Here is a 25,154-nt window from a genome sequence, read left to right on the forward strand (position 1 = left end):
CAGGCGTACAACAACGGGGCCCTTCGGCTGGTCTCAAGCACCCAGACTCTACCACGACTCGTCCACCCGCGAAGGTACCTTCCCAGCCTCGTGTGGACCAGGAAAATGCAAACCTGAGGCTCCTGTTAAGAGCAGTTGCGGACCTGCTACCTCCTGAAAACCAGCTGCGCTCCATCTGCCTTCAGGCAGGTGGCGCGCACCCTCATAGCAGCCACCATGGCTGACACTCATCCGCATGCTGCAGAGAACCACCGCCGCCGCCGCCCGTGTGTGCTTCAATGGAACGCTCACTCGTTGCGGCGGCGGCATGCAGACCTCTCCTCACATCTCCTGCAGAGCGAGTATGATGTGCTTGCTTTGCAGGAAGTGTACGTAGCAGCGACCGACTTGCGACTTCCCGGATACATCGGTTACCAAAGTATCACGTCGTGTACTCTAGACACGTGCCAGGACGCGCCGTGCATAGCGAGTGCACATCCCCAGGGTCGACCACGTTGTGCAGTGTACGTGCGACGAGAACTACCACATGTGCACATAAACGTGGCTGATGTCACTGGAGGGGCTCTTGAGTGTTGTGCCGTGACGGTGCGGCTTCGCGGTGTGGACACGACAGTGGCCTCTGTGTATGTGCGACCTGGACAGCGGTGGGACGCCTCCATGCTGTTACAGCTCACGGCTAAATTCGGAAGAGACTACCTCATATGTGGGGACATGAATGCTCATCACACCATGTGGGGGAGTAGCACCTGCTCCTCTCGAGGAAGGGATCTGGTGGACGTTATCCATCAACTGGGCCTACAAGTTTTGAACACCGGATCCTTCACTTTCGTCCGCAGAACAGCACGACCGTCATGCTCCGCCATTGACGTCACCTTGGCCAGTGAAGGGGACCGGTACGATTGGGCAGTGGAGCCTGACTCCTGGGGTTCAGACCACCTGCCGATCGTCATCTCACCTGTGGGCGGAAAGATCCCAAGGAGGAGGCTGTGTAGTACGATCGATTGGCGGGCTTTTCGAAGGCAGCTTCGAGACGTCCCAGAGGATCAGGATTTCCTGAATCTGGTAGCAGTGGCAGCGCAGGCGGCAACTATCCAGACCAGGGTGCCAGAGCACCACCCTGTGCCAGACCTCCATCACTTGAACTTACGGGCTGCGAGGCGCAGGGCTGAGAGAAGGTACCTAAAATCCCATGACCCAGCTCAACGTACACTCTTCAATCGTGTGGATGCGGTATGTCGGCGACATGCCAACCGTCGCAGGCGGCAAAGCTGGCAAGGCATCTGCCTCTCCCTGAGTCAGGCAAGAGGTGGCGCAAAAGCATGGCGACTTCTACGATCCCTCGTCACTGGACCAATGGTGCGGCAACCCGTCATTGCGGTGGCCATCTACTTAGGCATTAGTGAAAAAGAACTGGCAGAGCGACTGGCCGATCGCTTCACAGAACTCCCACCAGCCAATCCTTCAGCCCTCATCGCCACGCCTGCTCCCAAGCCACCGCAAGGTCATCACCCTGCCTGGACGGCCAGCCAGATCGCATCTCTGTGTCAGGACCCTATTTTCGAACACGAACTGAACGTTGCTCTAGCCAGAACCAAGCGCCGCAGTTCCCCTGGTGCCGACGGCATCACATACCAGATGCTGCGCAACCTGGATATGGCCTCACGACGACACCTGTTGAGGACTTTTAATGAAATATGGCAGAGCGGCAACCTACCTGAAGCCTGGCTGACCGCTGTTGTGGTGCCGATCCGGAAACCTCGCCGCCCTTGTGCCGCCATTACGTCCTACAGACCCGTTTCTCTCACCTCTGCTGCCTGCAAGCTCATGGAAGCCATAGCACTGGCACGCCTAAATTGGATTGCGGGGGCAAAGGATTTCCTACCAGAACAGCAGACGGGCTTCCGACGCCACCGATGCACAGCAGACTCGATCGCGGACGTCGTCTCTACCTTGGAGGAGGCCAAGCGCAACGGCGAAGTGGCCCTCCTCGTCCTGCTGGATGTACAGAGCGCTTTTGACAGCTTGCCTCACATAGCGATAGAGAGTGCTTTGGACACACTCGGCATCGTGAGCTGCCTACGTACCTTTATCAGTGCCTTTCTGGCAAAACGCACCCTCCGGGTTAGAGTACGACGCGCGCTCAGCGATCCACGGCCAGTGACAGCAGGCGTTCCACAAGGTTCCGTCCTGAGCCCCTTTCTGTTCAACCTGGTGCTAGCGGGGCTGCCGACCGCGATGCCCGCAGACAAGCGTTACCCCACGCAGTGCTCCTTGTACGCAGACGATGTGGCACTGTGGGTTAAGGGGCCTAGGCAAAACTTCACGGCCATAAGGCGTTCCCTGCAGCGCTCCTTGGATGCCGTCGTCTCTTTCTTCAAGGCAATCGGACTGAACGTTTCGCCCACGAAGACGGAGGCACTGCTGGTTCACCCCAGAGCCACTGCGCGGAGGGCCGTCCGAAGGCTTGTGCTAGGTGACCGACCTATCCCGTGGAGCGATGCAGTGACGTACCTGGGGCTAAGGATCGACCACCGCCTTACCTGGATACCAGCCGTTAAGCTCGCCGTCCTCAAGGCCACCAGGGTCGAGACTGCCGTAAGCAAACTGCTCAGCAGGGGCCAAGGGTGCACCTCACGGCTGGCTCTAAGACTCTACGAAGGGGCTGCAACGACAGCGCAAACTTATGCACTGCCCTTGGTGCAGCTAGCGCCACACCGCAAGGAGCAACTGGAGCGGCAACATCGCATGGCAATTCGGCGCTTCATGGGACTTCCCCGTCAGTCACCCATAGCTGCAACCCTGGCGGAGGCCCAGACCTGGCCTCTGTCACTCTTGATGCTACGACAGGCGCTGCATCACGTGGATCGCCTTCACAGGGCCCTCGGGGGCGCTGCCCTCCTTCGGAGACTGCGGAGCCGACCAGCGTCACGGATGGCACAGATCTGCGCTCTCTATGAAGAGCTGGTCCCCGATCCCCCCAGTCCAATCCAACCCCCTCCACCACACCAGCAGCCTCTGGACGTACAATTAACTCTGGACAACCTCAGAAAAAGGCGCACACCGGCATGCGAGCTCCATCAGGCAGCCGTGGCGAAACTTCATGAAAGACTTAAGGGGCAGCTCCTGGTATTCACGGACGGGTCCGTTCGGGACAGCCCCCATTCGGCCGCGGCTGCCTGCGTCATACCATCGACTGGGACAACCATCCGCTGCCGACTTCCCTTTCACGCCAGCTCCACTGCAGCTGAATTGGCCGGCCTTCACTTGGCAGCCGACCACCTTGCTGCCACGTTACCCCAGTTGCCTGTGGCGATTCTGTGCGACTCCCGACCAGCCCTACAAGCGCTGCTCCAACCAGACCAAGCAGGCATAACTGTGGCGTTGCTGCACGCAAAACTGACCGCCATCAAAGAGAGTGGTGTGCGCCTGTCCCTCCACTGGCTTCCCTCGCACGTTGGAATAGCTGGCAACGAGGAGGCTGACGCCGCCGCTAAGGCAGCACACCACTGCGACACGCCAGTCACTAAGGCGGTAACCCAGTCGGATTACTCACGGCAGCGACTGCGGAAGCTCTTACCAACGGCCCACCCTGACACACGGGTGGCAAGCGGCAAACCTCCACCATCCCTTCCGGAGACCGGCCTGGACAGATGCGAGCGGCGGTTGTTGCTTCGCCTGCGTACTGGCAGCGTCTGGCCTGCGGCACGCATGTATTCCGCGGGTCGCTCTTCATCGCCAGCGTGCCGAAGGTGCGGTGATGACGAAACGCTGCAGCATATTGTTTGCTCCTGCCCTGACCTGGCCACTGAGCGTTGCGCACTGGTAAGCCGCTATCGTCTGCTTGGACTACCTGCCGAAACAATGGAAGACATACTTTTTCCCGCGCGCTCGAAGACGAAAGCCCTTCGAGCCTTCCTCGAGTTCTGTGCTTGCGCGGACCTCGCCGCCTTATAGACGGACTCTTTTCACTCGCACTACTGACTGTACTGACAAGACGTTCTCTTGCCATGACATTCACTTTTTCTTTCCTTCCTCTCTTCTTCCTATCATCTTTACTTCCCCTTCCCCGATCCCTAAAGGCGCTGAGCCGTGCCCCCGCGACGGGAGGCAGAAAATAGCGTCCTTTTTGTCTCTTCCTCTTTCATTAATCTCTCTCTCTCTCTCTCTTACTCATGTGGTTAAAAATGACACCGCTATGAGCAAGACAGTGGCCTCTCCTGACCCAGTTGCTGCAGCACAAACTACAATGAAAACGCTTTAAAGGTACAACATAAGCTTTATGTTCATAAAAGGAAGGGGAAAAAACGAGTAGCGAAAGTACAATACATGAACAGACACGCGTAACACACAAAAAACACACACACACAAAGTCAAATAAAGTTGTCATCAAAAGTGACGAGCAAGTGTGTGCTGGTGTCGCCGTTACCGCCCGGCGCAGATGCGTCAGCCGACAGAATCCCTGGGCCAACGAGGTCCGTGAAGCCCGGGTTCTCGCGCATTCTCTCCCGGCAGAGAGCAGCCAGGTCTTCGTCGGGGAGCGCCGTGGGTGGCACGGACGAGGCCGGCGTCGACTTGCTACACCCGGAGGCTCGCGCCGCCTGGGCTCTTCCCGCGTGGAGGCTTCCCTGAAAATGGCTGTTTGCGTATACGTTGACCCCGCACAATGAGCACACACGCAGCCCAGGTGGGTCTGGCAGCCGGGCACCACGCGCAAGCACGTCGCGCTCTGTGATGGTGTGGCCGCGGAATGGCAACGGCACCTTATCATGGGCAGTCTCACGTCGTACTCGCCGCTGAGCCTTCCACGGCAAATCGCTCACAAAGCACCTGGGCGCATCTTGGTTTTCCTGGCACGTCCAAGTGGCCACGCTTCGTACTTGCCTCTTCGCGCATGGAGGCGCCGGGGCCGCGGACTCGGGTGGTTTGCGCGCCAGCCGCGTCCCTGCCATCCTCGCCTCCTGCCGGCACGCAGGCGATCTTGACTTCGCCGGAACCGTAGACATGCCGGAAGGCGGAACGGGAAGAACACCACTCAGTGATGACAACCTGAGGCAACGCTTTATCCCTAAAATGACCCCTCAAAAATTCCTAGATAGCAGACAAAATCCCCCGATTGCATTTTTTTTCTTTTCGCACGTTGGTATTCACCTTAATTAGTCTAAACGCAGCTTGCTCTTCGCCTCGTTTGCTCTGAATCTCATTAGAGTTAAGATATAGCTTACTAGCAGCAACTGCAGCTCTTTTTTTCAATATTTTCTGTGGAGCGATGTGAATTCGCTTCTTCGAGCAGACGACTCTGGTTTCACAGCAACGCCTCTTGAAATGCTCTTGCAACAGTCTCTTCTCTGTATGCGCAAATTACTGAGGCAGCCGGCCGGGGCTTGCAGGACGACGAAAATGCTGGACATCGTGACACGTAACTCTTTGAAGTCTTAATCACCATACATTTATTTCTTCATCCGCTTCAAATGCGATGGAGTGATCTGGAAGGTGTAGTAGGAGCTCTCCGTCAAGGTTCTTTTTGCGTGCAGCAAGCCGCACAACGCGTCTGTTGACAACCTGTTTCTTTGCTTTGTTTTCAGCAGATTTACTTTCGAAAACACACGTTCGACCGCAGCGCTGGAGTGTGGTAGGCACAAAATGTTTTTCATAAATGCTGACAACAGGGGAAACTCTTGTGATCCATCGCCTCTTCGCATCTGGGATACGGCGTGCCAAAACTGGCTCGCAGTTAAGCCAGCGTGCTCACTCAGGTCCATGTTGCGGAGGAGACGCCACACCCTGTCCAGTTCATTCACTTCATTTTCCCTCACGATCAGGGGAAATGAGACCGCAAGGGGCGCGATTGATGGAATCGTCTTTCCCATGACAACTTTCGGGTCCAGGACTCGAAGGTTCTTCAACTGGTGACTTTTCAGGGGGAACCGCAAGTATATCTGACGAGCGGCTTCGATGAAAAACTCTAAGCACCGCAGCCTAAAGTTGTGAATCTGGTCATCGTTTAGGCCGTGTGTGCCACCGGATAGCGCTGCAGTTGGCTTTGCTCCGAGATATATTTCCTCTAGTGGCAGGAACTTGGCGGGGTCTTTGTACTGCACATCGGACAACGGCGTGGCCTCCAAGTAGTCCCGCTTGATGTAGCATTCGAGTATGCATTTTAGCGTGCCCGAAACCTTTTCGTGCAGCAAGTGGATTCTGGTTTCCTCGGACTGCATTTCTTTGTTTAGGTTTGTAAAAAAAGGCAGCACGTACTCAAGAAACTCGAGGTAAAGCTTAGTCGACGGGTTGCTAAGCTTCTCGAGAATGGCTTCTGCGGCAAGCACGCGGTCCTCAGTGGCTGCTTTTTTGAAAAATGAAATCAAGGCCGGCATCTGCTCAAGTAGGCGGGTAACAACAACTTAGAGGGACAGCCACCTGGTTTGGCTCGGGTGCAGTAGCTTATGTGGCTAGATCTGCAAGCCTTTGGACCTCCTGGTATGCAGACTTTGGACCTCCTGCTTGGGAGACAAAAAGTAGTTGTACACATCGCGGGCCAGATCCTCCACTCCTCTCGGTAGTGTTTTGCACGCGTAGGAGGCACAGAGATGGAAGGAATGGGAAATGCATTTCAGAATGAAAATTCCTGGAATTTGTGCTTGCAGCATCGATGCGACGGAATGATGAGCACCCATCATCACGTTTGCTCCGTCCGCCGCGAAACCGATCAAGTTTCTTTCGTATGGAATTTCTGTGCTAGTAAAGACTGCCTTCAGACTGCTGAAGAGAGACTGCGCGGTTCCGTCGCTGACTGGTACCAAGTCAAGAAACGCATCCACTACGTCGCCGTTGGCATTCATCACTCGGGCGACAAGGGACAGATGCTTCGCTGTTCCCTTGTCAGTAGATTCGTCGACAAGCAGAGAGAACTTCTGTCTGCGCAAGAGTTCACAGATGTCTTGGCGACTCTGCTCTCCAAGAACATTTTTTACGATGGCAGTGCACTTCGTCCGGCCACAGCTCACATTCTTTGCAATTTGGGAATCATCGCATGCTGCTTTGACAACGTCAACTAAATGCCCCATGACATTAAATGGCAGGTTATGCTTTGTTATGAACGCTGCAAGCCTTATTTCCGCCTCTTTGACAGATTTGTCTAGCTGAGTTTGCCCACTTACTGCAGGCATAGATGTCAGCGTGCGGGTCGATTGCAAGCTTGCAGCACTGTTCCTGTGCTTGGAGCTTGCGAGGTGGCGGTCGATTTCCGATTTTCCACCTTTGCAATCAGCGTTGCATGACTTGCAGTAGAAGTACAGGGGCCCTTTTTTACTCGCTGATAGCCATCCCTTGTACTTTGGTTCAGCTTCCCATCTCGTCAAATATTTTTGATCGTATGCTTTCGCTTTCTTTCTACTCGACTCACCTTGCTCAAAGTCTCTTCGTCCAGAAGTTGCCATTTCACATGGAGCGCGCCTTCACTTTGCACAGTGAAGGTGCGCGGCGGAGGTGAATTTCGCGCGTTTTTCCGTGCACTGTAAGTCACAATTGCACTTTCACTCGCGAAGCCAAGTAGTCACTCGTGAAGACAAGTTCGGAAAAGTTCCTTCGAGTGTACAGCACACCTCAGAGTTTCCACAGTTGCACTTCACTTGCGAAGAAAAGTTGTCACTCGCGACGACAAGTTCGGACAAGTTCCTTCGGCAGCACACATCAGAGGTTGTTACTGCGAGAACCTCGCGTCATAGAAAAAGAAATTACTTTCTCAATGCTCGCGTTACAGAACCAAAGTCGCCCTCTCTCGGCTTGCACAACACCAATGCTCTTTCAAACGAAAAAAAAATAGAAATAGCGAAGGAAAGTTAGAAATGAAAAATTGAAATTAGCAAAAAATTACATTCTTTGCAGTTACTTATTATTAAAAACGCGTGGTTACTCAGCAACACCAGTCATTAAGCTGCATAGCGTTTCATTTCAACACTCTAAAAAATCCTTAGATTTCACAAAAAAGACGCCAAATCTTTAAAAGAAACAAAAAACCCCTAGATCTAGGGATACATCCCTAGGGTTGGCATCACTGACACCACTTGTGGCCAGGGTCGTCGATTCCACACTGAGAGGCCGCACTGCTGGCGCGCAGACTCGCAGCCGTGGTGACCAACCCGCCCCCGATCTGTCGGCGATCAAAACTCCACTCACAGCGCGCACCAACACTTACGTCACTTCACATCACGCCCTCTTCCCAATCACGGCACCACAACACACGCCACTGACACTGATTCGTCGTTTCGTGGGTCCCCCTTCACCCCCACATCGCGCTCGCCAGTGGAGACAATTCAGCGCACGGCGCGGTGAGCAAAAAAAAGAGAAAAAAATAACACGAGGGGAAAGAGAGAAAAAAATGCACGCATTCGTGCAGAAGAGGCGCGTTCTTAGAGCGATTGATGCCAAAAAAAATTAACACATGAACGCTGGACAGGAATGAAAACAAAAATAAAACACTTGCAGCAACTGGCGGGGGCCGGCTTCTTTCCGATCGGTGGTCTGAAAGAAGCCAGCCTACAGAGACCAAACTGTAAAACCTGAGGGCCTTCGGTTGCGGAGAAGTCCGCCGTCCGGCGCGAAATCACAAAGGTGACCGCTTCCTCAGATTATACCGGCGCGGGGTCCGAATGCGGTCCACCGCTCCGGGTGTGCCCCGTTGCTGGCGCGAAGTGCCGCAGGGCTCTGGCGCGAGCTCGTCAGACCGTGATACAAAGGGTTTCAGGTCTGCGATATGGGCACGGCTGAGTTTTCCCGTATGAGGATCTTTCAGCAAGTGCGCGAGTGGAGTGCAAGCTTTCTCCACTCGGTACGGACCAAGCCACTTAGGAGCGAGCGAGGTTGAGAACCCCTTACTGGCATCGCTAAGGGCGTGGTTGCGCTTCAGGACAAGATCGCCCACCTCAAAAACTAGGTCGCGATGCTTGCGGTCATATTGGGCCTTCTGCTGAGCCCTGGCCGACGCCAAACTTTGCCTTGTTTTGCAGAAAGCTCGACAAAGCCTGTCCCGAAGTGCCGACGCGTAAGCAGAGCCTCCTCGCCGGCGCCTCCTGCCGGCGCCTCCTCGTCCTCGAGCTGGCATTGAGTGACGCTGGTCACCGGACTTGCCAACTCCCCTCCAAAATTTAAGAAGGCGGGCGAGAAACCAGTTGAGCGACTCTCGGATGTTCGAATAGCGAACGCGAGCTCACTCAAATGGTCTGCCCAGTCCCTTTGACTTTCGGCAAAGGCCGCCAACATGGGTTTGAGCGTACGATTGACACGCTCCGTCAAATTGGACTGGGGATGGTAGGGTGAAGTGGTGCAGTGATCGATTCCGAGGGAACGGCACGTGACACCAAACACCCGAGCGGTGAAATATGAAGCATTGTCAGTGATGAGCCTTTCCGGGAAGCCGAACCGGCAAAACACTTCCTGCAGCTTCTCAAGCACCGCTCGCGCTGTCACCTTCCGAAGTGGGAAAAGTTCCACCCATTTCGAAAAGTGATCAGCGACTACCATCAGGTGAATGAACCCCTGCTTACTTCTGGGAAATGGTTCCATTAGATCGCAGTTGGCCACTTGCCACGGACGCTCACTGACAATCGGTTTCATCAGACCGGGCGGTTTGCCACCCCTTGATTTCACCGTTTGACAGACGCGACAAGAACGGCAATAGCGAAAAATGTCTCGCTTCATGCCAGGCCAGGTCACAACGTGGCTCAGTTTTGCAAAAACTTTCGAGCCACTCAGGTGACCGGCCATGGGTTCGTCGTGAGAGGATCGCAACAGTGCGGCTCTCAGACTTTTGGGCATAACCACCTTAAACGGGTCTATGGACTCGTCGTCAGTGGCTATATACTTCAGCAGGAGCCCGTCATGGTCCAGCAAATATGAATCCGCCGGGGACTCAGCGACACACGCTGGTTCGAGCCCCCTATTCGCGCCTGTTGCAGGGCAAGCAGCGTCACGGCGCTCCGTCTCGTCGAGACAGTCGTTATCGGCGCCCGCTGCAGGACAAGCAGCGTCACGGCGCTCCATCTCTCTGAGACCGTCGCACATTTCGCGACAAAACGGGTCACTTTGCTGGGCCTTCAGAAGCTCTTCTCTGCTGAAAGTGATGCACATTCTACCAAAATGGGGGAGTCTGGTATCGCGCCCACTCAGGACCGCAGCAACAACCGCTTGAGTCGGCGTTACGGGTTCGCTCTCGGCCTCGTGGCCTTCGGAAAGCTCCCCCGCTCGGCCGCTTCGCGGTGCGCCGCTTACCTGGTTAGCAGCCAAGGTTTGTCCGCATGGAGACTCACCCTTCTCGCCGAATGGCGGCGAAGCTGCTGTTTCGCCCCCGATGCTTGCATGTGCTAAGGCACCGCTAGCGGCTGTCGCACCGGGATCAAGGTCCTTGGCTGACATTGGGGCACGAGATAGCGCGTCAGCTACCACGTTGGTGCTCCCCTTTCGATACTGCACCGAAAAGTCATAGTGCTGTATCAGGAGAGCCCAGCGCGCCAGCCTGCCGGCAGGCTCACGGAGCCGCATCAGCCAGCTGAGCGCACTGTGATCCGTTTGCACTACGAATTTCGTCCCATCAAGATAGACGTCAAACTTCCGCAGTGCAAACACGATGGCGAGGCACTCCTTTTTGGTCACGGAATAATTTTTCTCCGCAGAGACCAAGGAGCGGCTGGCAAAGGCCAACGGCTGCAACACGCCATCGTATTCCTGTAGGAGAACAGCTCCTAAACCCAGATCGCTCGCATCAGTTTGTACAACGAACGGTCTGGTCAGGTCGGGGAGCTTGAGCTGCGCTGTCTCCACTATGGCGTTACAGTCGGCAAAACGCCTCCTGCTGCTCAAGTCCCCATTGCCACTCAGCAGACTTACCCAAGAGTTTGCTCAAGGGCGCCTGCAGTCGGGCACAGGACGGAATGAAGGAACGGTAAAAGTTGACCATTCCTAGAAAGCGGCGAAGGCCACGTACGTCCTTGGGCTCGGGAAATTCGAGAATAGCTCGAAGTTTCTCCCGATCCGGCTCTATGGAGCCTTCGCCCAGCGTAAACCCGAGCAACTGAACACGGGTCTGCGCTAATTGGACCTTAGCGGGGTTAAGTGTCATCCCGGCGGTCCTCACCCTCTCGAGTACATCGGCAACATGGGCCAAGTGCTCTTCGAAGGTTCGTGAATAAATCACGATGTCGTCGAGGTAACACATGCAGTATGACCACTTTGCTTCCCCGAGGACGCGGTCCATGAGTCTTTGAAACGTCGCAGGAGCATTGCAAAGACCAAACTCGAACAACCCTCAGTGGGACGTGAACGCAGTTTTACACTGGTAACGGTTACCCATCCGGACCTGTAGGTAACCTTTAGAGGCGTCAAGCGTGGTAAAGTACCGTGCATCACCCAGGTTACCTACGATGGAGTTTATCGTGGGGAGCGGATAGGCATCCTTACGAGTCACTCCATTCAGACGGCGATAGTCGACCCACAGGCGATGACTGCCATCTTTCTTAGGCACCAGCACAATTGGAGACGCCCAGGGGCTAGACGAGCGGCGAATGATGCCAGCCGCAAGCATGTCATCTAGCAACCCATCGATAATCTGCCTTTTGGCGAGACTGACGGGCCAGTGGTTACACTTCAAAGGAAGCGCGGCACCAGTTTCGATCACATGGCTCACAAAATTGGTGCAGCCAGGTTGATCGGTGAAGAGCTCGTCGTACTGACGTAACAGTGTCGACAGACGAGCATTCTGTGCTTCATCCAACTGAGTCGCGCAGGCGACCAAAGGATGTAGTGCCTCTTCGTGTCGTGTCGATCCACACAGGGGTTTCGAGCCGACGAGCGCGGAACGCCAGGGTACGACCCCGGAGTTGGCGCACGACACGGTTCGTGCCGCGCCTCTCGTTCCCGAAGGGGACTGTGAGAGGGCAAATGCGGTGAGCGGGGGCTTGGCCCCGAACTCTGCGCAGGGCACGTTTCCGACCCCGAACTCTGCGCAGGGCACGTTTCCGACGCTTCTGCCGCAAAGGCGACGGTAAGCGCCGGCGGGCTGATGAACGGCTTGAGTTGGCAAAATGGGCCATCACGATAGCCGCCATTCGCAATGTCCACAACGATACCGGTTTTAAGGAGAAAGTCCCGACCGAGAATCACTGGAACATTGAGCCCTGGAAGATGAACAAAACGGCAGCGTCTCATTCGATCGGACAGTCAACCTTGCAGCGCCTGCCGAATGGGCCACGCCTTTCGCAAGGGTGAATGTCGTTCGGCTGTCCTGCAAGCGCACCGAGTGCTTCTGCAAGTGGGACAACACCTGTTCGCCAAACAACGAGGTGCTAGCGCCCGTGTCCAGCAAAGCCGAAAATTCACGGCCGGCAATGGTGACCGCAATGAACTGCGCGTGCGTATCAGCAAGAAAAGTGCTTGCCCTGCACGCAGAGGGAAGAAGCAAAGGTTGGGTCGCTCGTGCATTCACGAACGACCCGGAAGCCCGTTTCCCTGCCTCGCAGGAGGCCTGGATCCGGTGCATTCCCTTGCTATGTGCCCTCTTTCACGGCAGCGGTAACAGCGCACTCCATCACGGTCTGTATTCCCAGACGGAGCAGCTTCGAGCTGTCGTGATCGGCTCGCTACGTTATCGAAGGATACGTTTCTGCGAGCCGCACCTCCTACATTACGTTGGGTCGAAAAGCGTCCCTGTATGGAGGTTTCAGGCGGAGCAGCGCAGGCTGCCCGCCTTTCATGCGTAAAGGGGTCAAGAGCGCGATCGCTCAACTCCCACGCACAGCCGGTTGCAGCCGCAAAGGCGGCGCCGAGAGGCTGTTGCCGTTGGGGAAGGGTCATGGCCCCTCTCCAAGCGCAGCGCGGCTCAAGGGCATCGCTGGCTGGCGGCGGCGGGCGATAGGCACGCGCGGCGAGAATGTCGCCTTGGGTGCGCTTCGCCTCAGCGGCCGCCGCGCAGGTATGCCGAAAAAGTCGGATGTGCCTGCATTATCACCCGTTCGACGCGTTCCTCGTTCGAGGCTCAGCGATAGTAATAAGTTCATCCATCGCACGTACATACTCCTGTAAAGACTCGTCAGGAGCTTGTGTATGGAGCTCGAGCTCTCGCCGCATCCTATTTTCGTAGTCAGCGGGTAGGAATTCGCGCAAAAAGACCGCACGAAATTCCTCGAGGTTTGCAGCACGGTAACGGGTAAGCCGATACCATCTCGCCACCGTGTCAGTCAGTGCAGCTGGAACAACAAGTTCGAGCACCACCTTATCATCCAAACCCATCGCTCTCTGATAACGTGACAGAGAGTCGAGGTAATCTCGGGCGGTGAGCTGATCACCGTATCCGCTTGTGATGCGGGTTCTTGTTGCTGATTTGTTTCTCCTGGTTGAGCCCCGGAGAGTTTTTCTAATAAGGACAAAGCCGTTCGGTTTCCAAGAAACACACAAAAAGTTTAATTGAAAAGTAAAAAAGGCAAAGATTCCTCACAAAACAAAACACTTAATAAACAGTTGACTGGACATGACGAAACACATCTGTAAACACCCAACAAAAACGTTCAAAGTCAGTAACTAAACCTAACGTTCGAAAGGGGCTGAGTGATGGGAGTAGCGCAAGAGTATCGGTGCAGTCTCACCCACAAGTTGGTTTTCGGCGGTGATGAGAAACCGGAACGCCGTGACTCCTGCGTCACTGCGTGGGCTGGACGAGGACGAGGGAACGCTGGCTGCTGGCGACACGTCGAAAAGCCCTACCAAATCGTGATGGTTTCGGCTTGAGGAGCGTGGACACGTCGGAGACGGGAGAACGCAGGCTGGTGGCGACGCGTCCGGGAACTAGGGTCGACCTAGTCAAGCAGCTGGGCGCACAGCTCGAGCCCGGAGCCCGACGGCTGTAGCTCGCCTGCCGGAACCGAAGTCCGCAGGCTCTGGAAAGGAGTTCAGGACCGGATGGCCACGGTCCTTTGGAGCGGGAACCCGACAGCAGGAGGCCCCGGCCGGTGGAAGTCCTGTAGGCTCGGGTCCGGAACCCAACGGCCCATCTTCAGCGCCCGGTCCGGTGACGACCTTCCGCTTGCACTGCCTGCCTCGAATTCCCCTTGCTCTGGTCTGCTCAGGCTCCTGCTTCAGCTCTGGCCCACTTGTCTCGTTCTCATTGGAGATACTGCTGTCTCGTGGTGTCAAGCCATTGGGCCTTGAAATCTCCGTGTTCGCTGCCCATTGGATGTTTTACCTTTTGTTTACTTCACGTCCTGCCACGCATCCTCGTGCTCGACGCTCTTTAACGTCGTCATTCTTGTTTAAGCAGCCCCGCACGTGCACTCTGGTATTTCTCCTTTTGTTTTTTTTTTTTTTTTTTTTTTTTCCGTGACGCGCACTTTTCGAAGGCGCGCACTTTGAACGCGCACCACACATCACATACGCCCCCCTTTTATTCAAGTTTTTTTTTTTTTTAGAAAAAAAAAACTGCCGATGAGTGCGCGTTCTGCACTACGTCACAATTAAACCACATATTTGCACCACGCAGTTCAACACATCACACCGATGGCACCACACTGCTTCTTCGTTGACATGTCTCGCGTCGAAACACCGAGTCCACAGAACGTAACATTCAACCAACAACAATAAGAAAAGTTTTTTTTTTTTTTTTTTTCGAGAAGAAAAAAAAAACTGCCGTTGAGTGCACGTTTCGCACTGCACCACAATTTACCCACATATGTCCGCCACACAGTTCACTGCATTGCCCAAAGGTCCACATTCACTAACCTCAAAATACGCAAGAAGTGAGAAAAAGTATGGACACATCTAGCGGATTGTGAAAATCCCCAAATTAGTAGTACACCACCCCTTTTTTTATCATATATACCCTATCATCTCAAAAACTATACATCATGTTAATGTTACATTGCATGTAACTTCTTCAAATATTTACAAGCAACACCCTTCCATGGTCCGCAAGCAAGATCCAAAAGAAACCAGCGGGAAATCGAATTTGACGCTTAAGTTATAGCGTCCCGTACAAGACGTTTAACTGCTCTAACCATTTGACAAGAGTAAGGAATCGGAAGCCAGTGGAAGAATTCTCGACCGTAAGCTCGTATGAACCTAAAGCTGTGTATCACCAGGTTCCCAACCTCGAAATCACAAGCATACACGCTGGAATGTCTGTATGCCAGTCGGAGGCGTTGCCTCCAGGCGCACCAGTACAACCACGCCTGAATCATTTCATCCTTCCCACGAACGCCTTGCTTGAGCTCGTAAGCCGCTAATCGTTGAGACATCTTAACAGAAGCGACCTCTTCAACCGAAGATGCCAAAGAGCACCAGTCGGCGTCCTTCCTCGTACAATAACCTGCTGGACCATTACTGCCTTCTGGTTCACTTTCCATCCCTTCAGCTTTCTGTATTGCTTGTTCATCAATACTTTCAACCCTTCTGCCTGGGTCATCGTGATTACCCTCATTGTCACATATAGCTGACCTACATTGCAACTCTACTCTCTGTTCTTCAACAAGTGCTTTTGCATTTTGCTCCAATATTCTTCTAAAAGCATCATCTACAATTTCCCGAGAACACAAGCCATCTCTCTGCATGGGCAAGTTATAATCATGGTGAAAAACCATGTCCGTAGCGTCTGTTGCTATCTCCAGTGGCCCAAAACAATAGGTAGCTGCTACATCAGAGCTTTCATTATGGCATTCGCCGGCATTACCTAGGAGACCTTTTATTGCTCCTTCAGCGGAGCTATTCAGAGGCAATCCTACCTCTGAATAAAGTGCGCTTGACCTCTCACAGGTTTCAAAATACCCTTTACTCTGAATGGAACGTTCTTGTTCCATGCTCACGAAGCATTCCTGCGCTTCAATAAGCTTATCGAGTCTCCTAGTCTTTTGACTGTTTACCTCCCTGTCATACTCTTTCAGAGTTTCTTTCTCTAGCGAAAGGTCATGACGAGGTACAGGGTCAGTCTCACGTAAATTCAAATCGCTCCCGATGTAACTGCTTTCAGAGCACACCTCATCCACTGGTTGACTACTCTGGCTCTCAGACCACGTATATTCAGCGTTTTCCCTCTCAGGCCACTGCTGCAAATCCTCATATTCTAGTTCCAACAGTCTCTTCTTTTCGCGCATCTCTATCTCGAGCAGCCTTTTCTTTTCACGCATTTCTAGCTCAAGCTGCTCCTTCTTAGCGCGTGTCTCTCGCTCGAGCTTCTCTCTCCTAGCCCGTGTTTCTCGCTCGAACTCCTCTCTCTTAGCGTGTGTTTGCAATGCAATCTGCTGCTCTTTAGCGTCACATATCGCAGCCCGTTGCTCACGCTCCCTCTCCATCCGCTCCTCGTACCATACTCTAAACTCCGCTCCCGTCAGTCCCATTTTATCCGCCAACTCAATTAACTCCCACGTGTTCGTCATCGTGTTAACCGCGTCAAAAAATCTACTGGAAAAACAAACGACTTTGTCCTGTCGCCGTGGACGCCAATTTGTGATGCAGGTTCTTATTTGCTGATTTGTTTCTCCTGGTTGAGCCCCGGAGAGTTTTTCTAATAAGGACAAAGCCGTTCGGTTTCCAAGAAACACACAAAAAGTTTAATTGAAAAGTAAAAAAGGCAAAGATTCCTCACAAAACAAAACACTTAATAAACAGTTGACTGGACATGACGAAACACATCTGTAAACACCCAACAAAAACGTTCAAAGTCAGTAACTAAACCTAACGTTCGAAAGGGGCTGAGTGATGGGAGTAGCGCAAGAGTATCGGTGCAGTCTCACCCACAAGTTGGTTTTCGGCGGTGATGAGAAACCGGAACGCCGTGACTCCTGCGTCACTGCGTGGGCTGGACGAGGACGAGGGAACGCTGGCTGCTGGCGACACGTCGAAAAGCCCTACCAAATCGTGATGGTTTCGGCTTGAGGAGCGTGGACACGTCGGAGACGGGAGAACGCAGGCTGGTGGCGACGCGTCCGGGAACTAGGGTCGACCTAGTCAAGCAGCTGGGCGCACAGCTCGAGCCCGGAGCCCGACGGCTGTAGCTCGCCTGCCGGAACCGAAGTCCGCAGGCTCTGGAAAGGAGTTCAGGACCGGATGGCCACGGTCCTTTGGAGCGGGAACCCGACAGCAGGAGGCCCCGGCCGGTGGAAGTCCTGTAGGCTCGGGTCCGGAACCCAACGGCCCATCTTCAGCGCCCGGTCCGGTGACGACCTTCCGCTTGCACTGCCTGCCTCGAATTCCCCTTGCTCTGGTCTGCTCAGGCTCCTGCTTCAGCTCTGGCCCACTTGTCTCGTTCTCATTGGAGATACTGCTGTCTCGTGGTGTCAAGCCATTGGGCCTTGAAATCTCCGTGTTCGCTGCCCATTGGATGTTTTACCTTTTGTTTACTTCACGTCCTGCCACGCATCCTCGTGCTCGACGCTCTTTAACGTCGTCATTCTTGTTTAAGCAGCCCCGCACGTGCACTCTGGTATTTCTCCTTTTGTTTTTTTTTTTTTTTTTTTCCGTGACGCGCACTTTTCGAAGGCGCGCACTTTGAACGCGCACCACACATCACACCGCTGTAGGTTGGCAAAGGCAACATAACAGCGGGGTGACCGCTTTTCGGACCAGCCGAAAGCGTTTGCACAGCTCCCGAGAGTTCTTGGATCATCTGCACGGCGTTTTGCAGCAAAGTCTGCGTCGTCGCACCGGCTTCGTAGGAAACCGTTGGTGCGTTAGTGGCGCGGTCGAGCGAAGGTGAGCAGTGGCCCAGCTCGATCAGTGAGGCGGTTTTAAACAGACTACCGCCCTGCGCGCCGTTCCTAGAGCAAAATAGTCTCCTTGTGGGATTTGCCTGTTGTCGAACCAAAGGTGCACTTGGTGCGGCTACCATCGACAGTTCAGGCGCCTGCTCAGCGTGCGTTCGAAGCGTGGGTTGCACGGCTGATAGCGGGCAAAAGTCGGCGAGGGCCCCGTCAGTTCCGCAGGGAACCGACTGCGAGCGCTGTGCCGACGAACTGCCATGCATGCCGAAGGGCGCATTAGCAGTCGGAGGCGCTTTGGCGCCACGTTCGGGTAGGGCAAGAGGCCCATTCCGAAGCGACGCGCCATCTCCAAAGGGAGCGGCTAGGCGCCTCGTGTCGTCACCGCAATAGGGGGTGCCGACACGGACGGGTGTCGGAGGCGCCTGTGCGTAACATTCGGGTAGGGCAAGAGGCCCATTCCGAAGCGACGCGCCATCTCCAAAGTGAGCGGCTAGGCGCCTCGTGTCGTCACCGCAATAGGGGGTGCCGACACGGACGGGTGTCGGAGGCGCTTGTGCGCAACGTCCGGGTAGGGCAAGAGGCCCATTCCGAAGCGACGCGCCATCTCCAAAGGGAGCGGCTAGGCGCCTCGTGTCGTCACCGCAATAGGGGGTGCCGACACGGACGGGTGTCGGAGGCGCCTGTGCGTAACATTCGGGTAGGGCAAGAGGCCCATTCCGAAGCGACGCGCCATCTCCAAAGTGAGCGGCTAGGCGCCTCGTGTCGTCACCGCAATAGGGGGTGCCGACACGGACGGGTGTCGGAGGCGCTTGTGCGCAACGTCCGGGTAGGGCAAGAGGCCCATTCCGAAGCGACGCGCCATCTCCAAAGGGAGCGGCTAGGCGCCTCGTGTCGTCACCGCAATAGGGGGTGCCGACACGAACGGGTGTCGGAGGCGCTTGTGCGTAACGTTCGGGTAGGGCAAGAGGCCCATTCCGAAGCGACGCGCCATCTCCAAAGTGAGCGGCTAGGCGCCTGGTGTCGTCACCGCAATAGGGGGTGCCGACACGGACGGCTGTCGGAGGCGCTTGTGCGCAACGTTCGGGTAGGGCAAGAGGCCCATTCCGAAGCGACGCGCCATCTCCAAAGTGAGCGGCTAGGCGCCTGGTGTCGTCACCGCAATAGGGGGTGCCGACACGGACGGCTGTCGGAGGCGCTTGTGCGCAACGTTCGGGTAGGGCAAGAGGCCCATTCCGAAGCGACGCGCCATCTCCAAAGGGAGCGGCTAGGCGCCTCGTGTCGTCACCGCAATAGGGGGTGCCGACACGGACGGGTGTCGGAGGCGCTTGTGCGTAACGTTCGGGTAGGGCAAGAGGCCCATTCCGAAGCGACGCGCCATCTCCAAAGTGAGCGGCTAGGCGCCTGGTGTCGTCACCGCAATAGGGGGTGCCGACACGGACGGGTGTCGGAGGCGCTTGTGCGTAACGTTCGGGTAGGGCAAGAGGCCCATTCCGAAGCGACGCGCCATCTCCAAAGTGAGCGGCTAGGCGCCTCGTGTCGTCACCGCAATAGGGGGTGCCGACACGAACGGGTGTCGGAGGCGCTTGTGCGTAACGTTCGGGTAGGGCAAGAGGCCCATTCCGAAGCGACGCGCCATCTCCAAAGTGAGCGGCTAGGCGCCTGGTGTCGTCACCGCAATAGGGGGTGCCGACACGGACGGCTGTCGGAGGCGCTTGTGCGCAACGTTCGGGTAGGGCAAGAGGCCCATTCCGAAGCGACGCGCCATCTCCAAAGGGAGCGGCTAGGCGCCTCGTGTCGTCACCGCAATAGGGGGTGCCGACACGGACGGGTGTCGGAGGCGCTTGTGCGCAACGTTCGGGTAGGGCAAGAGGCCCATTCCGAAGCGACGCGCCATCTCCAAAGTGAGCGGCTAGGCGCCTGGTGTAGTCACCGCAATAGGGGGTGCCGACACGGACGGGTGTCGGAGGCGCTTGTGCGCAACGTTCGGGTAGGGCAAGAGGCCCATTACGAAGCGACGCGCCATCTCCAAAGGGAGCGGCTAGGCGCCTCGTGTCGTCACCGCAATAGGGGGTGCCGACACGGACGGGTGTCGGAGGCGCTTGTGCGTAACGTTCGGGTAGGGCAAGAGGCCCATTCCGAAGCGACGCGCCATCTCAAAAGTGAGCGGCTAGGCGCCTCGTGTCGTCACCGCAATAGGGGGTGCCGACACGGACGGGTGTCGGAGGCGCTTGTGCGTAACGTTCGGATAGGGCAAGAGGCCCATTCCGAAGCGACGTGCCATTTCCAAAGGGAGCGGCTAGGTGCCTCGTGTCGTCACCGCAATAGGGGGTGCCGACACGGACGGGTGCAGAAGGGTTCCCGTCAATAGAGGCAATGTCCTCCGTGTGCAACGCAGCATCCGCTAAAAGGGACAGCGGACAAAAGTCCCGCGAAGCAGCCATGTTGCGACGAGCCCGAATAGCGCAGGCGAACTGACTCGCTAAGAGCAGTCAAACGCTAGAGCTTTTGATACCGCATTGGCGCCAGTGTAGTGTACACGCATCCCGAAGGAGTACGGCCACCAGCGTGGGTCCGGTCTTAGCGAGCCGCAGGGCACGCGTTAACCGTCGCCGTGGCGAGAACACGATACTGCTCAAGTCGCAACACTTTATTGTGGCAACACCAAACGCAATACAGCCCGTTGCAAAAAGGCGCGGCGGGAAAGCAAGTAGGCTTATCCACGCCACGGGCACAAAGTACTACACAGGGTGCCACGAGCACGTCTCCGCGGTAAAGGTGATCCACGGAGACACCGGAACAAAGGCCCGGTTGCTCGAGCGAGGGCAAAGGCGCTCGCGTTGGCTTCGAAGGGAGACGGGTCGGCATAGCGAGGCCACGCACTAGGACACCGTACCGCCCTTCGGCCGTGCGTACGCAGCGGGGCAACAAAAGGTGAGCGTTCGCCGCGGGCGCGAGGCGCCGTCAGCGAAGTCCGACGAGCCCCTGAGCGACGGGAGTCGACGGACGGAAAAGAATGCGTGGCTCACCGTTTGCTGTCCCGGAGAGTATCTGACCGCTTCCGACGCAGCGCGCGAAAACCTCTCGGGGGTCCCCGTGCGCGGCGCCACAGTCAACATCCGCTTCCGGGTGAGGGAGTTAAACGTCACTATGCTCTCCCACCACGGCAGACAGCAAAGGAGGGCAGACATGTCGGGACATGAGAACGGCAGAAAAGGCGGCAAAGCCCGCGCAAAGGCAGCGGGCTAGCCTCAATTCCCACAACATAAAGGTGTTTCTGGGCTTCCTTTTATGTGGCTCTCTTACAGGTTGCCCAAGAAGTGGTTCCCGAAGAAAGCCCACCCCCTTCACTGTCGTCCATCTTCGAGACTGCGTTCAGTGCCACCGTGACACAGTCATCGGCAGAATTGCCTAATGATATGGCACTTGATGGTATGGCTCTTTTTGCACTGAAGTAGTGGCCCACTGTCATTAGACATAGGAATTTGCCGATCCTGGTAATCAATATGTGCTGCACATTCTTAAATGGGTTCTGACACAAAAGTGTGAGACAATATAGCCTGTGGGGTCGATTCCCGTGAACATTCGTATATCATTTGCAAATTATCAACAGCAAATGTAGCTTGCAAGGTATTTAAAATTAATTTTGAAGTTTGTGTAAGCGCTCGACTTCATCGTGCCAACCTCATAGGGGACCCTTTCGGGACACCGTACTTCCCTCATGTCACCACGTTGCAGTCAATAAAAAACAGGTTATGATGATGTCACAGCTGTCATTTTTCTTTTGCCGTATTTGTTTTCACAGTCAATATTTTTTGGTAGCTGGTTGAGAGTGCGTGGCCGGGGCGTACGCTTAGAAAGTTAGAAAGCATGCTTAAAATGTGGCAAACGCTTAGCGACATTGCAGTCTTGTTTCATATATGAAAGTTATTCTTCATATGGACCATGCTGAAGTGTGTCAAAGTTCTGTGTGCCGATGTGGTCAAAAGCTGCACGTGCCAGGTGGCGACAAATTCACCCAGTTTTTGGAGTTCTCTCAAACATAAACTAAAACTTATTGGTAATGAGGGGCCTGTAATTACTTATATGTCACGTGCGGCAGCAAACGATGTGTTGTGTCGTGACTAACAGGCCTCCTGCAACACATTGCTGCAGAAAAACACGAGACTAAAGTTTTCGTGTCAGTGCCCCTTTAAAGATTAAAGACATGATCCCAAACTGGGACTTAGAATCTGTGGTGGTTTATGTATTAAGATATTTATTTTACAAAAGTGAAGAGTAGTTGGTGCAGTATTTTTGTTCAGTCGTTTTCATCGTTATAATAATTTAATTTTGATATTTATTTTGGCTTGGTTCCTGTCGCAGTATTCGCAAGTGATAGTGCTCATGGCATTGCAGCGAGATATTTTCCGAAAGGGATCGACATAACTTTTAGATATACAACCAAACTTGCTTTTAAGTACATTACTGCCCTCGTGTTCAAAGGGGATGTTTGAGAGGCACCCTTTTGTGGAATTAGAACTACGATCTTGAAGCTGTACGCCATTCGTTTTCATGCATGCAAAGCGATAATGGCAGCATGTGTTGTGTTCAGCTCGGAGGTTAGCGTGGGAACCTTTGTCTTGTTGGGCACTCTTCTTTCCTTGCTGCTGCGGTATACCTTCTTGCTTCTCAAACGGCGCTGTTTTGTTTCTGTCTCCCCGTTGCAGTTCCCGAGATGCCCATTGAAAGTGGCTCTACCTTCTTTGCCTCTGCCGACGAATATGCCGACAGTGCATCCGGTCGGCTAGACCACGGAAGTGTCCGTGGCAGCCGCTGTAACTATCGCCGTGCAACGCCACCGGCAGTTCCCCCGTACTCTCCTCCTCCTCCGTTCTCCCCCTTCGCTACATCAAACCCTCACTCGCTCCTCTCCCTGAGCGACCTGCGTATGGACGTGCGGCTTGCCCCGAGAAGTGGTAGTGCGACAGCTTTTTTGTCTGCCACCAGCGTCGCCCCTTCTAGTCGGGACTGGCATCCGGGCAACATCGTCCCACCAGACATCGTCTCGACAAGTGTCTACTCTTCGAGCGTGGTACCGCCGGACGTTGCCCCGTGGCATCTTGCGTCGGCGGGAGGCCTCGAGAGTGCCGAAGCACGCCACCCCAAGCGCCTGCTCAGCGATGGCGAGAGCAGCCACTGCAAGAAAGAGAAGCCGTGCAAGATGTACCCGCACAGTCCCTTGCCCGCTTCCTCTTCTTCACGCCAGAACGTAGATGATCGTTGGCGCAGCGCTGACAGCGAAGAAGGCGCGTCCGGCGGCAGGCATGAAGAGAGGCGTGGCACTGAACAAAGCAGCAGCCGCACGACGCTGTCATCCAGTGAGTGCTTGCTGGATTAATGCGAAGCCAATGCACCTCTAATGTCACGTTTAAATCACAGCCTTTAACTACAGGGACAGATGAAATTTCGAGTCACAGTGTCCTTGCTCTGCTTTTTGGCTTATGCTCTTGTCCTTGTCCTTTATGTGCATGCTTGCTTTGGTGGGAAGGACATTAATACCAAGTAATAGGTAATCCTGACTTGGACTAAGTATATATAGCTTCGAATTCGTGTTTTCTTGATTTTCTTCCTCCGAAAGCTTGCATCCCTTTGCTAGTGGCACTTACATCTCGTTTGTACATATTGTTTCAGGTGTTGAAGGGACAGCTGAGGCCAGTCAGCAGGGCGGAGCTTACGGAAGGGTTGCGAAGACATCGTCCGAAAGTGACAGCGACGCCGACGTCATTGTCACCCCACCGAGGCCTCATTCCGCTCCTCGATCCAGGCCAACGTTCCAGGGTGCTTGCAGCCAAGATCACAGCTACTCGAAAAATCGTCCTACTAAGAAGAATCGTAGCCACCGTAGGGGATCAGTGAGAACTCCGCCAAGTAAGCTGTTTGTTTGGGGATTCTGTCCTTAGCGTTCAGGGTACAGAAGACAAACGAACCACACATTGTTTGCCATCTGTGGTGTTTTTTGTTGTATGGTTTTTATTGGATGTGGACCATTTTCTTTTATCTACATAACTCTTCTTACCTTTTTAGTGGATGTGCGATGTTTAGGACAGTTTGGGCACTTTTGTCTTTGTGCAGCAGCTCAGGAAACGGACTGGGAGTCGTTTTTGAACATTCAAACACAAAATGGAAGGATATGAGAATAAGTCTGTAGTGTGGGTGCCGTTCGGATGTCCACCACAGTAAGAATCTCGCAGTAGTCCCGTAATCTCACAACTTCCGAACAGGGGTAGAGACTTAGGAGATGCCTGGGCCAGTGCTGGCTCGGCTCCCGTCTTGGATGTCTTGATCACCACCGAGGCGTAGCATCGTGTGCGGGTTACGTCCAGTGCAGCACCGTATGTACCATGCAGGAATGCTGTTTGACACAGCTGTGGTACAGCAGCTCAACCAGCGGTGTTCCTTGCGTCAATGCACTTCAATGAGAACTATCAGACAATGATGCCAAGAGTATAGGGAACGTCATCAGAAGTAATTGTAACGTAAATATGAAGGAAGAAAAGTGGATGATGCGATAACGCCATCAGAAGGATCCAAACCTGTGACCTTAGAATAATGTGTCCAATGTTATACCACTTAGCTTCAGTGGCCATCATCCCTTTGTATACCTTATAGGGTATATACAGTAGACTCCCTTTAGGACGAATTGGAAGGGACCACAATTTTTTGTTCATCTTATAAGGCATTTGTCTTATCACAAGTGCCATAAAAAGCAATTATTTTGCTCAGCTTGATAAAAACTATACTTTCAAGTAGAGTATTTAGACTAACAAGTAGAGTATTCAGACTCATCTAACAAAACTCAATTTCACGAGTTCATAATATGCTCATAAATAAATTTCTACCATATTTTAATAATAAAACTGTATCACGACCCTGTTTTGACTATTAAAAAAAGATTAAAAAAAAAACAAGAGACAAACACAATCTTCCTTCAAAGAATAGAAAATTTATTATTCTGGCTGTTAACCTTACGAGAGGCTGTTTAACTGGCTTTGCTATTACTTTTGAATATGCTTCCATTGCATACCGATACCTCGACGAACTTTTTCTGTGAGGTTGGGATATTTTCTTATTTTCAGCACGCAGTAACTTTTCCTGAACTACATGCAGCTGAAGATCTCCGTTTATGCTACTCGCGATCACGAGCCTTCGGCACACAGAAAGAGACACGACGCAGCTATATTTAGAGTGAAAAATAACATTCTTTATTGTGCACTTAAATAATGAAAATGATGCATCACACTTTGCTGAATTTCACTGGGAAGAGATACAATGCGCTCAGGTGCCATTTTGTGACACCTATGACAATGCATCCAACTCCTTTGATGGGAGTGCTAGTGTCGCATATGTCGTTTCCATTTTATGTGATTTTATAGTACAGACTGTATT

At 54.0% G+C, this 25,154-nt stretch overlaps 2 protein-coding genes across 9 annotated transcripts in view; both read left to right on the forward strand.

Moving 5' to 3' along the window:
* LOC119172939 (uncharacterized) overlaps positions 1 to 25,154 on the forward strand; it is a 1,216,589-nt gene that overhangs the window by 1,115,979 nt on the left and 75,456 nt on the right. The window lies entirely within an intron of this gene.
* LOC142813820 (uncharacterized) overlaps positions 20,876 to 25,154 on the forward strand; it is a 30,101-nt gene continuing 25,822 nt past the window's right edge. For both annotated transcript variants that reach the window (XR_012894689.1, XM_075891732.1), the window contains exons 1-3: positions 20,876 to 21,158; positions 22,436 to 23,086; positions 23,400 to 23,636. Coding sequence is in view for 1 of the 2 variants with exons in the window: in XM_075891732.1 (XP_075747847.1) it covers positions 21,146 to 21,158; positions 22,436 to 23,086; positions 23,400 to 23,636 (901 nt within the window). In the remaining variant the exon portion in view is untranslated. The remainder of the gene's footprint in view (positions 21,159 to 22,435; positions 23,087 to 23,399; positions 23,637 to 25,154) is intronic.

Source organism: Rhipicephalus microplus, chromosome 4 (genome assembly GCF_043290135.1).
Source record: "Rhipicephalus microplus isolate Deutch F79 chromosome 4, USDA_Rmic, whole genome shotgun sequence".
Classification (NCBI taxonomy): domain Eukaryota; kingdom Metazoa; phylum Arthropoda; class Arachnida; order Ixodida; family Ixodidae; genus Rhipicephalus; species Rhipicephalus microplus.